Genomic DNA, 16,257 nt, shown 5'->3' on the forward strand with positions numbered 1-16,257 from the left:
ATCATTACATTGCCATGGTTCCAATCCCCTCCATGCATCATCTCCCGACCAAAGGGCATATCCTGGAAGCCCATCCTCTGCACTCCCCCCTCAGTCTTCAGCCCACAGTTCCTCTCCCTCTCTGGATCCAAAGTCCCCAGACGCTCCATCCCTCCATGTCATCGTCCCTGTCTCCATCTCAGGCATCCCTGCTTCTCTGGGTAGGGTCCCGCTCTCAGCTCTTCTCCATTGGTGGTCCCAGAGACCTCTGCTCCTAGACTGGAGAAACAGTCGCTCCCTTGCTTGCCACAAAATGTCCACCTTTGCATTTCCAACACTCACAATCCATCCTGATAACCATTATTCACTACAGTATCACCCGTAACCCATCTGTATTTCATCAGCTCCACCTAGACAAATTGGATAGTACTCACTGGTGATTCTGCCTTCCTCCATGCCCCCTAGCTCTAGGTTCCCTCTTGAAAGCTTGTAAGCCAGTTACTTCTTGCCTTAGTAGTCCCTCCTTCCCCATTTGGGTATCCAATGTTCAAGTTGCGCATCTCTGTCCACTGTGTGTGTGTGGAGGGGGTGGGAATGTTTCCTGCTGTAAGGATTTGTCGCCTCTTTTGAGTCACTGCATTCGTACGCATAGGTCAAGTTTCTTTGCTGTTTTTTTAATTACCTTTTACTTTCTCGTGTGGTCTTCAGTCATTAGTGTCTAATGTATCAAATCTGTTCATAAAATGTTTTCTAAATCTACATGGGATATGGTCTAGGTTAATATTTTGGTTCTTGTGCACTTGGATAAATTTTCTTCAGTTTCAGCCTGAACTTGCATAAGAGTGATTGATGTTATGTTCCAAAGTCTGCCCCAGCTTATTTTGGCTTATAATATTGAGCTTTTTCACCATCTCTTCACACAGATGTAGTCAATTTGACTCCTGTGTTTTCTGTCTGTTGAGGTTCATACTCAGAGTCATTTTTTATGTTGTTTAATAAAGGTATTTGCAATGAGTAAGTCTTTGGTCTTATAAAAATTCTATCATTAGTTCTCCAGCATCACTTCTATTACCAAGGCCATATTTTCCAACTACTGATCCTTCCTGTTTGTTTCCAATCGTAGTATCCTGATCACAAATAAAAATCAATACATCTTGATTGCATGTTTGATCAATTGAAGACTGAAGATGGTGGTGGTAGTGGTTGTTTGCCACCAAGTGAGTTCCGACTCACAGCAATCCTATGTAGGGTTTCAGAGGTTGTAAATCCTTAGGGGGGAAGAAAGTCTCATCTTTCTCCCCTGGATCAACTGCTAGGTTCAAACCGCTGAACTTGTAGTTAGTAGTACAGCATGTACTCCACTGCACTATCAGGGCTCCTTGAAGATGTTGGTGGAATTCTTCAACTTCATCATCAATGACTTTAGTGGTTGGTGCAAAAATTTGAATAAGAAGACCAGTGTTAACTGGTTTTCCTTGTAGGCATATCACAGCTAGCATTGTATCTCAAGATAGATCTTGAAAAGTCTTTTTGACAATTAATGTGACACCATTCCTTTTGAATTTTTATTTCTTAGAAGATTGAACCATATGTTTGTCACATTCAAAATGGCCAATACTAGTCCATTTCAGCTCATTAATACCTTGAGTCTTGGTGTGACACTGTAGGATAAGCTCTAAACCTTAAGGTCAGTTTAAACCACAAAGACAGAAGTTCAAATCCACCAACTACTCCTCAGAAACCCTATGCAGGCTGTCCATGAATCAGAACTGACTTGACAGTGCTCAACAACATGCCTAGGAGGGAGTCCTGGTATGGTGCTATAGGATAGGCAGTGAACTGCAAGGTCAGTTTGAACTACAAAGTCAGTAGTCCAAACTTACCAACCATTCCTCAGAAACCCTATACAGGGTCGCTAAAAGTTGGACCTGATTCAACCGCACTTAACAGCAACAACAATGCCTAGGAAGAGTCCTGTGTGGTGCTGTAGGATAAGCACTGAACTGCTAATCACAAGGTTGCTGGTTCAAACCCATGCGCCACTATCCATTGCAACCTACTCCACAGCACTTAACAATTCCTAGGATATTGATCTTTATGCGCTCCATTATATTGTTTACAACTTCAGATTTTCTTAGATTCATACTTTGTATCATTCATATTCCCATTATTATTGGATGCTTCTCTTCTCTTTGAGTTGTGCCCCATCAGCAAATGAAGGTCCTGAAAACTTTATACCATTCATGTCATCATGGTCAACTCTACTTTGAGGCGGCAACTCTTCCCAGTTGTATTTTGAGTGCCTTCCAACCTTAGTGGATCGACTTCTGGCACTATCTCTGACAGTATTCTGCTAGTACTGAAAAGGATTTCAGTGTTTAAACATTCAAAAGTAATCTTCCTCTCCTTCTTCCTAGTCTGTCTTAGTTGGGAAGCTCAGCTGAAACCTGTCCACTATGGGTGAGCTTGCTGGTATTTAAAATACCAGTGGCATAGATTCCAACAGCACAAGATGCAAGCAATCATTATATGACAAAGTGACAGACAAGTGGTGGTTGGTCATAGTAGGTCCCTCTTTCTCTGCTCACATCTATCTCCTTTTATCTTTTGTAAGATAAAAGATGTTGCATGCCATTCCCCTGGGGATCTTCCACACATCTTATCAGGGTTGTGGTGGGATGGTGTGGTGCAATAGGATTAGCACTGCTAGCCTCAAGGTTGGTGGTTCAAATCTACCAGCCACTCTAAGAAACCCTATACAGGGTTTCTAGGAGTCAGAACTGACTTAATGGCACCTAACAACAACAGCAACATACCACGCTTGGGGGTCCTGATGTGAGTCTGTACAATAAGAACTGGATTGGTAGTCTTAAAGTCGGCAGTTGTTCAAACCCATCAACCACTCCTTGGAAAGTCTATACAGGGTCACTCTGAGTCAGAACCAACTTGATGGTACTTAACCACAACAACATTCCACCTTTAATCCACTTTTTGGTTTATCACATCAGATCACATCGTAGGGAATCATCACATAACTTCCCACTAAGATTCATGGTCCAGAAAAGTTGATGCAAATTTTAGGGGGATGCAACTCAATCCATGACACCCCTCTGTATACCCCTGTATTGTTTGGCTGAAAATTGAGCCACAAAGATGAGTTCAGTTCCAAACCAAGTAACCAAAGACCATAGTCTCGGGGTCCCACTAGTCTCACATCTAACTTACTTTTTATGACTTCCAAGTACCCTACTGGTTTTCAGAGAAAATAAATTTTGACTATGTAAATTGCATTCACAATGATTAGTGAACAGTATTTTTTTTAAGATAACATTTTCTTTATGAAATTAGAAAAAGTAGATCATTAAGCCAGTATGTTAATATGTGTCTATTTTCTGTGTACTCTTTGTGCAAATATTTTGAAATATGCCTTCTTCAACAACAACAACTTGCCTTCTTCAGTTTTACACTTGACTTGAAGAGGCACCTTTATATTGTTGTTGTTGTTGTTGTTTTGTGCCATGCGCTCAGTTCTGACTCATAGCCACCCTGTACAGGGTTTCTGATGCTGTATGTCTTTACAGGAGCAGAAAGCCTCATCTTTCTCCCATGGAACAGCTGGTAGTTTCAAACTGCTGACCCTGAGGTTCGCAGCCCGATTCATAACCACTACACTACCAGAGCTCCTTACCTTTACAGATAACTAAAATATAATAGAAATCCTGGTGTGGTCTCATAGTATAAGCATTGAACTGCTAGCCATGAGGTCAGTAGTTGAAAACCTCCAAGCTACTCCTTAGAAACTCTATACAGGTTCACTATGAGTCAGAACTAACTCGACAACACTAACAACAAAAGATAAGATCGTGCTGAAAAGTATACAGTCAAAAAATAAATGTAGAATTCATAAGGAGTACCTGGATGATCAGAAAAGATTTTGTTGATCTGCTGAGATGTGCGTACACTGATGTGATGGCAACTTTCACTGTTGTTGTTGTTATGTGCCGTGGAGTCGGTTCCGACTCACAGTGACCCTGTACAGGGTTTCCGAGGCTGTAAATCTTTATAGGAGCAGAAAGCCTCATTTTTCTCCTGCAGAACAGCTGGTAGTTTCAAACTGCTGACTATGAGATTTGCAGCCCGATTCATAACCACTACGCTACCAGAGCTCCTTATTTAGAAAGTGTAAATAAATCAACCCCCCTAACAACAAAAACAAACATTTTCTTGAGTAGAACTTCTCCATAGGGTTTTCTTGACTGTGATCACTGTGGGAGCAGATTACTGGGTCTTGCTTGGTATTGTTAGGTGAGTTCAAACTGCCAAACTCATTTAGCAGTCAAGCAAATACTGTTCACACCACCCAGTGTCCAACCTATATACTTAATGGCTTAGTAGACACACACTATCATAACTTTCTTGTATTTAAACTGCCCCACACAGATGCATTATTTCTGTTATCTCCATCTAACACATGGGGATACTGGAGCACAGCAAGGTAAGGTGAAGTAATCTGTCAAAATCATACAATAAATAAAGAATAGAATGAGGACTGGAATCCCAGGAAATGTCCCTACCACCATACCTCAACTATGCCAGGCCTAGAGCTTCACTTCAGTATCAGCTGAGCTGTCTCTAGTAAAATAATTTATTACATTCACTAGAATGTTATTTAATAATACCTTTAAAACATATATTTCATCCATATCCGAGCAAATAGAACTATTATATTTACTATTTTTGACCAGCTCATGTAGTGTAATAAGTCCTCAAATTGTCACCTGTGAATGAAAAGTTTGAAGCTATGTTAGTTGTTTCCAAACATACCAAGAGCAATGAATTCTTTTAAAATAATAAAGAAGAATTATACAGACATGTATATTATAGTTGCTATACTTTTGCTTATACAAAAGAGTTGGGAGAGCTATAAAAATACATAATAACTCTCAGGGGTTATAGCTCCTAGAAGTCTAATGTTTTAGACAAAACTCTAAACCCATGTCTAGTAGGAATACTTGTGATTCTATATATTCTAAAGGTGCTTTAGTGATACAGTGGTTAAAACACCCAGCTGATAAAGAAAAGGGCTTCAGTTTAAACCCATCAATCTCTTTGCATAAGAAAGATGTGGCAGTCTGCTTCTATACAGATTTCTTTGTTGTTAAGTGCCATTGAGTCATGGAGATTGAGTCATAGTGAGATCAGCTCATAGAGACCCTGGATAGGGTTTCCAAGGAGCAGCTGGTAGATTTGAACTGCCTACCTCATTAGCAGTCCAGTGCTTATCCTACAGTGCCACACCAGGACACCTATGTGGATTTACAGCCATGGAAATCCTACAGAGCAGTACTACATAGAGTTGCTTTGAGTTGGAATCTACTCAATAGCAATGGGGTTTTGTTGTTATTGCTGTTTTATATTCTAGACTTTAAATCCCTGTTTCTTTAGTTTCTAATCTGTCATTTTTCTCTCTGCAAGAAGGAGCACTCTGTTGTTATTGTTGTCATGTGCCACTGAGTCAGTTCCTACTCATAGAAACCCTGTATCTTGGTGGGAGCAAGCAGCCTCATCTTTCTCCTGCTGAGCATTTGGTGGACTCAAACTGCTGATCTTGTTGCCTTTCCAAGAAGGAGAGCATAGACTCCTTAATTCTTAATCAAGATTTCTCTATTTGGCTCCCTTCCTCCCCAACTAATTTTTCCCATTTTCCTTTCACTCAAATTCCTTAGGAAGCAAAAGAACTTGTTTTGTAGAACTCATAATTATCATTGGATTCTTGTTCAAAGGAAATATGTCTAAAATAGATAAAATTTAGATGTGCATGAATAGAATTTAAACTTCTTTTGTGACAATAGTAAATAAAAGAAGGTTTTTATCAATATCAATTTTTAGCTGAGTCCAAGGAATTTTCTGGTGGATTCAATTCTGAAAAAAAAAACCTTTAGCTATATATCTTCAATACAAAACTTTAAAAAAGAGCCAAAGCCACTACCATTGGGTCAATTCTGACTCAAGGTGCGCCTACAGGGTAGAACAGAATTGCCCATATGGTTTCCAATGCTGAAATCTTTATGAAGTACACTGCCATATCTGTCTCCTGTGAAGCAGCTGGTGAGTTCAAACCACTAACTTTTCCTTTAGCAGCCAAGCACTTATCCACTGAGGCACCAGAGCGCCTTATATTCAGCATTGTTGTTGTTAAGTGACGTCAAGTCAGTACCCACTCACAGTAACCCTGTATACAGTTTCCTAGACTATGAATCTTTGCAGGCACAGAAAACCTCATCTTTCTCCTGAGGCATGGCTGGTGGAATGGAACCTCTGCTCTTGTGGTTCACAGTCTACCACTTATCCTACGGAGAAATATCCTATATTCAGTATGGTGGTGGTGGTGCTATTAAGTCAATTTTGTTGTATAGTGACCCCATAGAGGGTTTGAGACATCTCTAAATCTTTATGGGAGCAAAACGCCTCATATTTTTCCCACAAAGCAGTTGGTAGAGTCAAACTGCTAACAATGCAGTAGTATGTGTAACCCACTACACCACCGCACTGTTCCTTATATTCAACATGTTGTTGTTGTTGTTAAATGTCGTCGAGTCGGTTCTGGCCCTGTATAGGGTTTCCGAGGAGCAGCTTGTGAGCTTGAACCACTGACCTTGTGGTTCAAACTGACTTTGCAGTCCAGAGCATTAATGAACAGCATCACACCAAAATTCCTATATTCAGCATGCAACTAGTGAATTAGAAAATCAAAGGAAAATACTGGTGTTGTGCTGTCAGGTAAGCATTGGACTGTGGAGCACAAGGTCGGTGGTTCAAACCCACCAGCTGCCTCTCAGAAATCCTGTACCGCGTCAACATGAGTCAGAATTCACTCATCGGCACTTAACAACAACAACAACTATGTATAAGTGCAAGAATAAAACTGGAACATTTTTCTCTGACTTCAAGGAACACACATAGAAACCTTATCATTTCTGTCCATATTGTTTGGTGTTTTTTTTGTTGTTTTTTTTACTTTCTTTCATTTTTCTCTGACATTTTTGTTCAGGCTTTTTCCTGCTAACACTGCCAATACTTTAGTTTAATATATTTAGTAAAAATATTTAGTAGAAATATAACACAAAAAGTGCTATTCTTTTTGTAAGACAGCGGCAAGAAAATGTCAGCATCAACGTCATGTCCCCCAGCTGTGCTTTATGTTTTTCAATGGGCACATCTCTGGTATAAAAATCAAAAATAGCATGCAGTGTTTGGGCAGTGGATGTATGTTCTGTCATGATGACCTGGCTTTCAACAAAACCAATTCAGGCCAAAGAGTCCATCAGCTGTCCCAGCAGATTAGAACTCTGTGATTTTCAACACTATCAATTCTTTAGCATTGTATAGGGTTCCTTAAACAGGGCTTAAACTTTTATTCTTCAACTCCTTACTTAAAACTACACAGAAGCATATAGAAGGCAGTCCAGTGCCTTGCACATAGCTTTGGATCATCCTGTCCTGAACTTGGCCACATGTTCCTTTATGGCCCTATTGAACCCAAATGGATAGATGTTAGCCACATCACTTACACTGCTTTAATGCAATTTCCCATTCAAGTGCCGTTCTTCCCAGCTAGACTGGGAAGTCCTTAGGTATGGGAATTTGGTCTCTTGGCCCTTGTTTCCCTAGCACCTACACAATGCTTGGCCTATAGCAAATTTTAACATTTATTGAATGACAAGTCTGTAGTGATCATTATAGAGTAACTTAGCCAATTACTAAATTCAGAAGTTACTATGGAGTAGTAGATTGGTTGTGGGTAAAGTACGAGATATTCTTGTCAAGGCTATTTTAGACAAGAGAAAGGTATTACTAGAAATGTGATGGTAGAAATTAGCAAGTTTTGGGTAGAAAATAACAATGGAAGCTGACCTGGCTTGCCCAAATTGTGACCTAAGAGAGGTAAGTTTGAACTTAGAGACAACTAAAAGAAATTCCTAAAAATGAGATGTGAAGAATGTATGAGTAGGGAGACTCCATAGTTCTTCATGTGGAGAGTGCCTTGATTAACAACAACAACAACAACAAAAAAAAAAACCCCAGAAAAACAAAACAATCTTTTCAAGTGTTGTTCAGTTGGCTGTGAGCTTATGTCAAAATCCATATGTGTAAAACATCATATTATGATATATTGATTTTAGTCTCTGGGTCACCAGTTAGTTCTGAAGTTTTATGTTTTTTTCTTCTCATCCACAGGTGGTTATTTTGTACTTTGAGCCCAGCACCTTTCGCTGTATTCTCCTAAGATGGGTTCGACTTCTGGGTTTTGCTACTGTTTATGGGACGGTCACTCTCAAGCTTCACAGGTATTTTATTTCATTAGTTTTCATCCCATGGGAAGATCCTACTGTTTGGTGTAGTGTGTAAGTATAATCTGGGTTAGCTACTTAAATGATTTTTTAAATGTAGATGGTAAGATGATATATATATATTTAGGCAATATTTCTTTTCATTCATTCACTAGGAAAATTTTTACTACAAGATGCTTTAGTAAAATGTTATGTCATTTGTTATGCAAAGTGTTAATTATGCATAATAAATTCAGAATGTGAAACAGTATATAGAAATTATAACAGGACAGAATACATACTGTACAGCAGAAATAACAGTAATGTCCAGAGTCACTGCAGAATGCTATATAATGGAATTCAACAATGTGCTTATTTGACATAAACTCTTCTTCAAGCTGAAATTCCATTCTCCAGAGTAATCCTGCTGATAGTCTATGGAGGAAGTTGATTTGAGAAAGCAGCACTCTTGGCTTTCCCCTCGACCAATGTACTACAGCGATTATTAGCATTGTGAGTTGGAGTACACTGCAAATTCCTTGATATTTAGTTTTAAATTGGTCTATTTAAAAATGGAGTCTTAGTGTGGTGCTGTCTTAGTGTGGAGTCCTGGTATGGCACTACAGGATAATGCACTAGCCTGCAAAATCAGTTTGAGTCACAAGGTCGGCAGTTCAAACCCACCAGCCACTCTTTGGAAACCCTATACATGGTCACTAAGAGTTGGAACTGACTCGACAGCACTTAAGATAACAACATTGTTGTGCTGTAGGATTAGCATAGGACTGCTAACTATAACTTCAGTGGTTCAAACCCACCAGCCACTCCTTGGAAACCCTATACAGGGTTGCTATAAATTGGAATCAACTCTATGGCACTTGGGTCAGGTATACCTTAGTCCTCAAGTTGACATCTTTGCTCTTCAACACTTTAAAAAGGTGTTGTGAAGCAGATTTGCCTAATGCAATATGTTGTTTGATTTCTTGACTGCTGCTTCCATGAGTGTTGATAGTTGATCCAAGAAGAATGAAGTCCTTGACAACTTCAATCTTTTCTCCGTTGATAAGAATGTTGTTTATTGGTCCAGTGGTGAGGAATTTTGTTTTCTTTACATTGAGATGTAAGCCATACCAAAGTTGCGCCTGACACAAGCCATGGTATTTTCAATAACCTCATATGCATGCGAAAGCTGGACAGTGAATAAGGAAGATCATAGAAGAATTGATGCTTTTGAGATATGGAGAAGTTGCTTATGAGTTGGAGAATATTGAAAGTGCCATGGGCTGCAAAAAGAACCAATAGATCTGTTTTGGAAGAAGTGCAGCCAGAGTGTTCCTTGGAGACTAAGATAGACAAACTTCCTCTCTCATACTTCAGACATATTGTCAGAAGGGACCAGTTGCTGGAGAAGGATATCAATGAAATGGATTGGTCAAGTGGCAGCATCGGTGGCAACAGTAGTGAGGTTGGCCCAGGATCGGGCACTGTTTCATTCTGCTGTGCATAAGGTCACTATGTGTTGGTACCGACTTGATGGCACCTAACAACAACAACACCTCTGGCACTTATCAACAATTTTTTTTTTTTTAATGTATGGGGTAAATATCAGAATGAAAAAATAACAAATGGTAACTTATATTCCCACAAAGGCTAAGGATAACTGGAAATGATTCTAAGTCTTTTCCTTGCCTTCTTTTTCCATGTTTTAAAGAAAAATCCCAATGTTATGAATGAAACCAAAAAGCTTTACTATTCTCAGGTGCCATTGAGTCAATTCTGACTCAATGCAAAAAGAACAAAACATTGCCCAGTATTGTACCATCCTCAGAATCTTTGCTAAATTCGAGCTAATTATTAAAACCACTGATTTAAGTCATCTTGTTGAGGATCTTCCACTTTTTCTCTAATCTTGTACTTTTCTAAGACCTAGCCTTTCTCAGTAGCAGGTCTAAAGTACATGACAAATCTCACCATCCTGGCTTCTAAGTTCTTACTATACGTCTTCCAACACATATTTATTAACTCTGTTGGAGGTTGATAATATAGTCAATACTCTTCACCAACATCATAATTCAGAAGCATCGATTCTTCTTAAGCTTTCACATGAAGATCAGGCTATTGAGACTATCTGACTTGATTCAGATGCACCATAGTCCACAAAGTACCACCTGTGGTGTTTTTTTTTTTGGGGGGGGGGGTGAGGCATGAAAGTATACAAAGAAATCAGTTTTATACCCAGTAATTTGCTTTTGTTTTTGTTTTTTAAACATTTTATAGAAGTCTTTAGTAGAATACTCACAATACCTACTTCAATTGTTCTACTTGAATGACCATCTCTAGGACTATGTACATGTTCAACATGAACACAACAAACTGTTCTGTAATTCCCATTCTTCTAGATGTTATTCATAATTGGCTATGATCCATACAGTCAAATACCTTCACATGGTCAACCAGACATAGTTAAACATCTTTCTGATATTTTCTTCTTTCAGTCCAAAACTATCTGATATCAAAAGTAATATCCTTAGAGGGCCAGCCTGATATAGCACAAAAGCCACCTAGTGACTTGTGGAAAAAGCGATGTGATGGTTTAACTTTTTTTTTTTCCTCCTTACTTGTGCTCCCCCTGCCATACCCTCTCTGCCCAGCCTGGGTGTCTTCACATGGGTGGGAGCACACCCCCAAAAGAGTACAGCGTTTTACCCATAGGGTACACTTTTCCCACGGCGTAATGAGGAAATAGCTGAAAGCCCCATTGGCTCCAGAGGCTATTCCTCCAGAAGCTTCTTATGACATCTTGACTCTGGGATTAAGCCCTAATCCCACAAATTGGGTGGGAATTTTTATTCCTGCCTCATCTAACAAGAGACAGTAGATCTGGCCATAGAGCCAAGCCATATTTGCATCACAGAAACCCCAACATAAAAGGCAAGAGCCAACACCAACTCTCCTACTTGGGCAGGAACCTTTATTCCTGCCTAATCTAACAAGAAACAGTAGATCTGGCCATACAGCCAAGCCATATTTGCATCACGAAAACCCCAACATAAAAGGCAAGAGCCAACACCAACTACTATATACAAGGAAGCAGTCATTTTGAGAATTACTCAGTACATACACAGATACCTAACTGATATTCAGAGATAAAAATGTGAACAATCTTTCTTCCATTCATTTCTCAATCTCTGTCTATGCACTTCCATGGCGGTGACTGGGGGTGGGGGGTATGGCTGAGTGACAGGACACCCCCACCCACCACTGGTAGTTTCTACTGTTCATGCACACTGACCTGCACAGCAAAGGCTACTGGACTAGTCTGCTTTAGTTTTGGTTTTTTTTTTTTTTTTTTTTTTTGTCTTTTTGATCTTAACTTTTTTTCCTGGGGGTGGGAGCTTTCTATCTCTACATTACCCAAGAAGAGACAGCAATCATGGCCATATAGCCAAGCTACAAGCACAGCATATAATATCCCACCATCCAGACAGGAGCCAATAGCATCAGCTACACATTACATAGATAGTCAATACTTGCAAAGTTTGCTCCCAGTTGAGTAAAGAGACGTGAAAAGGGAAGCCTATCTCCAAATCACACCAACCAGGAGGCACTCAGTAAGCTTAACAATACAGCAACATACATTCATTTAATCATTGAAAATAATCTAACTATTGAAAATGTCCAAGAAAAAAACAACAAAAGATCTCAGCACATGTCCCAAAAACAGAAAAGAGTAACTGAAACAAATGAGCTGGAGGTAGACATAGACTTCCCATTGGAAGAAAAGCAGGCTTTAGAACTCCCTAAGAAGAAATTAAGGAGAATGATATGGAGACAAACCCAAATGCTTCACAGAGGAGTGCAGGAAAATAAGGAAGAAGTCAAGAAAGTGCTACATGAGCAATCAAACAAGATAAATATAGCATTGGAAACAATTCAAAACCTGCAAAAGGAGGTCCAAACAATTAATAATAAAATATCAGAAATGAATAATACACTGAAAGGGCAAGGAAGCAGAATTGAAGAGATGGAAGCCAGAACCAGCAAGTTGGAAGACAAATATCTCCATAATGCTAATATAAAAGAGCAAACAGAAAAAAGGATGAAAAAATTTGAAGAGAGTCTAAGATTCATGTTGGATAACATGAAGAGGAATAATTTAAGAATTATTGACATTCCAGAACAGGAAGAATCATATAAGTCCACAGAGAAGATAGTTGAGGAGGTGCTGGAAGAAAATGTCCCTAACACCTTGAAGAATGAAAAGATAAGCATTCAAGAAGCTGAATGAACCCCAGGAAGGATAGAACCCAAAAGAAAATCACCAAGAACTTCTGGTTTGGGTAGCAGCAGAGACAGCCAGGTAGGAAAGGCTCTGGAACCCACAGAAGCTGCGCTCACAGAACAACACCAGAGCTCTGGATCTAACATAAGGTCCAGGATGTCAGTTTCCTGTACTCGCAAGTGAAAAAACTCACGATGTAAAGGAAAATACTGCTAGTTAGGAATCTCTGGAGATGGGACTCCCTCTGTGGCCACCTTGTCTTGGCGGCGTTCAGAAGGCGGGGCTACAGCCAGACAGGCACAGGGAACCAGTTCTAAAAGCAGTGCAGTGACATTTGCAAAAGGAGGTGCAGGGCATTCTACACATTTATTTCCTCCTATTCCCTGTCACATATTGTCAGGAGGGAACAGTTGCTAGAGAAGGATGTCATGCTGGGTAAGATGGAGGGTCAGAGAAAGAGAGGAAGACCCCAAAAAGATGGATCAGCAAGGTGGCATCATTGATGGTGTCAAGTGTGACAGCAGTAGTGAGGTTGGCCCAGGATTGGACATAGTTTCGTTCTGCTGTGCATGGGGTCGCTATGAGTCAGTTCTGACTCGATGGCACCTGACAACAACAATTCCCTGTCAAGTCTTCTTTGCCCAGCCCGTATGCCTTCAAGCGGGTGGGTGTGCACCCCCCAAAAAACAAAACAAAAACAAAGTCCAGCGCTGACCCCACAGTTTTTCCACGGTACAGAGAGAAAGAGCTTGGTGGCTAATTTGACATCAACCTTGGTTGTGCAGCCCTAAAATTAACTTTTACAGTACCCTTTACTATCTAGCAAGAAAGAAGCAGACCCATCAGGCCTGATATACAAACCATAGAACAATCTGTAAAACCCCAACACAAAAGGATGCAACTATCTCTAGAATTGTGCTGTGCACGCATAGATAACCTAACCGACCTTCAGAGACAAAAATAGTAGACAATCTTTCTCCCATTAACTTCTCAATATCTATCTGTGCACCTCCACAGTGGTGACTAGAGGAGGGGCCTGAGCAAGTGGACACCCCCACCCGCAGCAGGAGGCCTCTACAGTGTACTCACAATGCTTGTGTAGCAAGGCAACTGGACAGTCGGCCACAGTTTTATTTTTGTTTCAAAGTGGTTCTTGTCTCTGCTTTTATATTGCTTCTGCTTTGGAGCCTTTTGATCACACATTTTTCCTGGAGGTGGAGTTTTTCTCCCTACATTATGCAAGAAGAGACAATAATCGTGACCATATAGCCAAACTACAAGCATACTCCATAATATTCCACCATTGAGACAAGAGCCAATAACAGCTGCTAAGCATTACATGCAAAAAGGCAAGCCTATCTCCTGATCATAGCCACCAGGAGACCACCAGTAAGCTTAATAAAACAACAACAAACATCCATTTAAGCATTAAAAAAACTCACATAACTACTGGAAATGACAAACAAAAGATCTCAAACACAACAAATGATCTCAAAACATGTACAAAAACAGAAAAGAGTAACTGAGACCAATGCGCTGAAGACAGAAGAGGAAGAGGAAGAGCAGGTTTTGGATTTACCTGAGAAAGAATTCAGAAGAATGATATGGAAACAAATTCAAATGCTCTGAAAAGGGGTGGAGGAAAACAAGGAAGAAGTCAGGAAAGCACTACAAGAGCAACCAAACAAGATTGATACAGCATTGGAAGCAATTCAAAACCTGCAAAAAGAAGTCCAGATGATTAATAATAAAATATCAGAAATGGACAATACATTGAAAGGGGAAAGGAGCAGAATAGAACAAATGGAAGCCAGAACTAGTGATCTGGAAGACAAAAATCTCAATACTGCTAAGATAGAAGAGCAAGCTGAAAAAGGATAATAAAATCTGAAGAGAGTCAAAGATTCATGCTGGATAACCTGAAGAGGAACAACTTAAGAATTATTGGCATTCCAGAACAGGAAGAATCAGAGAAGTTCACAGAGGAGATAGTTGAAGAGCTTCTGGAAGAAAATTTCCCTAATATCTTGAAACATGAGAAGATAAACATTCAAGAAGCGAAACGTACCCCTGGAAGGATAGAACCCAAAAGAAAGTCACCAAGACATAATAATCAACTCTCCAAAATCAAAGACAAGGAAGAATACTAAAAGCGGCTAGGGAGAAGACAAGTGTCACTTACAAAGGCAAGCAAATCAGATTAAACTCTGACAATTCAGCAGGAAACATGCAGGCAAGAAGGCAATGGGGAGACATATACAAAACCCTAAAAGAAAAAAACTGCCAAGCAAGAACCATCTATCCAGAAAAACTATCAATCAAATACAATGGTGCAACCAAAACATTCCAAGATAAACAGAATGTAAGAGATTTTATCAAAACCAATCCAGCACTTCAAAACATCCTAAATGGAGTTCTGTGGACAGAAAACCAACAAGAACAGACAACAACCAGAGATTGACAGGCATGGCAACACCACCTGGAACTCAGTCAACAGACAGCAGTGTTCAGAACAGAACAAAATTACAATGATTTCAAAGGATCTGGAAGGTCAACTGAAGATCAAAATAACATCAATGTCAAAGAAGGGATAAATATAGGAACAGAGATCCAGGTGGTGAGGATGTCAGGTAGATTACAGGATATAATAGATTATTTTAAGTGGAGAGAAAAGTGAATAGACTATAAGGTAACCCCAAAGAACATTAATAGTTCACAATTTACCATGAAAATGATCTTCCAAACAGAACAAGCAAACCTGAAATCTAAGAAGAAATTGATAAGAAATAGCACAAAAAACCACAAACTCAGTAAAAGAAGGCATGCAGAACAAAGCAATAAACAGCACTACCAAAAAATTAATATAATGGCAGCAATTAATTCATACCTATCAATAATTACATTGAATGTCAATGGATTGAATGTACCAGTGGAGAGACAGAGACTGGAAGATTGGATAAGAAAACAAATCCCTTCAATATGCTGCCTGCAAGAGACACACCTTACACACGAAGACAAAAACAGACAAAAAGTTCAAGGATGGAAAAAAATATACCAAGCTAACTGCAACAATAAACAAGCAGGAGTGGCACTTCTAATCTCTGATAAAGTAAACTTTAAGAAAAAAACCAGCATAAGAGATAAAGAAGGACACAATTTCACAAACAAAGGGTCAGTTGAGCAAGACGACATAACCATAATAAATATCTACATTCCCAATGAAAAAGCACCAAGATATGTGAAGCAAACCTTACTAGAATTGAAGGAAGAAATAGATAAATCTATAATTATAGTGGGAGACTTTAATACACCACTTTAGAAAAGGGACAGAACAACCAAAAAGAAACTCAACAAAGTTACAGAGGAACTAAACGGTACAACCAACCAACTTGACCTGATAAATGTGTACAGAGCATTCAACCAAAGAACAACGCAATATACTTTCTTCTTCAGTGCACGTGGAACATTCTCCAGAATTGACCATGTGTTAGGTCACAAAGCAAGCCTCCATAAATTTACAAACATCAAAATAATACAGAACATCTTTTCAGACCACAATGCTATTAAACTAGAAATCAGCAACAAGAAGTCTAAGGAAATAAATTTGAATACATGGAAACTGAACAACACCCTGCTGAAAAGTGACTGGGTAAAAGAAGAAATTAA

General features: G+C 39.4%; 1 protein-coding gene across 1 annotated transcript in view; it reads left to right on the forward strand.

Annotated features, from left to right (window-relative positions):
- Positions 1–16,257, forward strand: part of GPR158 (G protein-coupled receptor 158) — a 637,652-nt gene that overhangs the window by 515,747 nt on the left and 105,648 nt on the right. The window contains 1 exon segment of the mRNA XM_006871655.1: positions 8,218–8,327. Coding sequence (XP_006871717.1) covers positions 8,218–8,327 — 110 coding nt within the window.

Source organism: Chrysochloris asiatica, unplaced genomic scaffold (assembly GCF_000296735.1).
Source record: "Chrysochloris asiatica unplaced genomic scaffold, ChrAsi1.0 scaffold00172, whole genome shotgun sequence".
Taxonomy (NCBI): Eukaryota; Metazoa; Chordata; class Mammalia; order Afrosoricida; family Chrysochloridae; genus Chrysochloris; species Chrysochloris asiatica.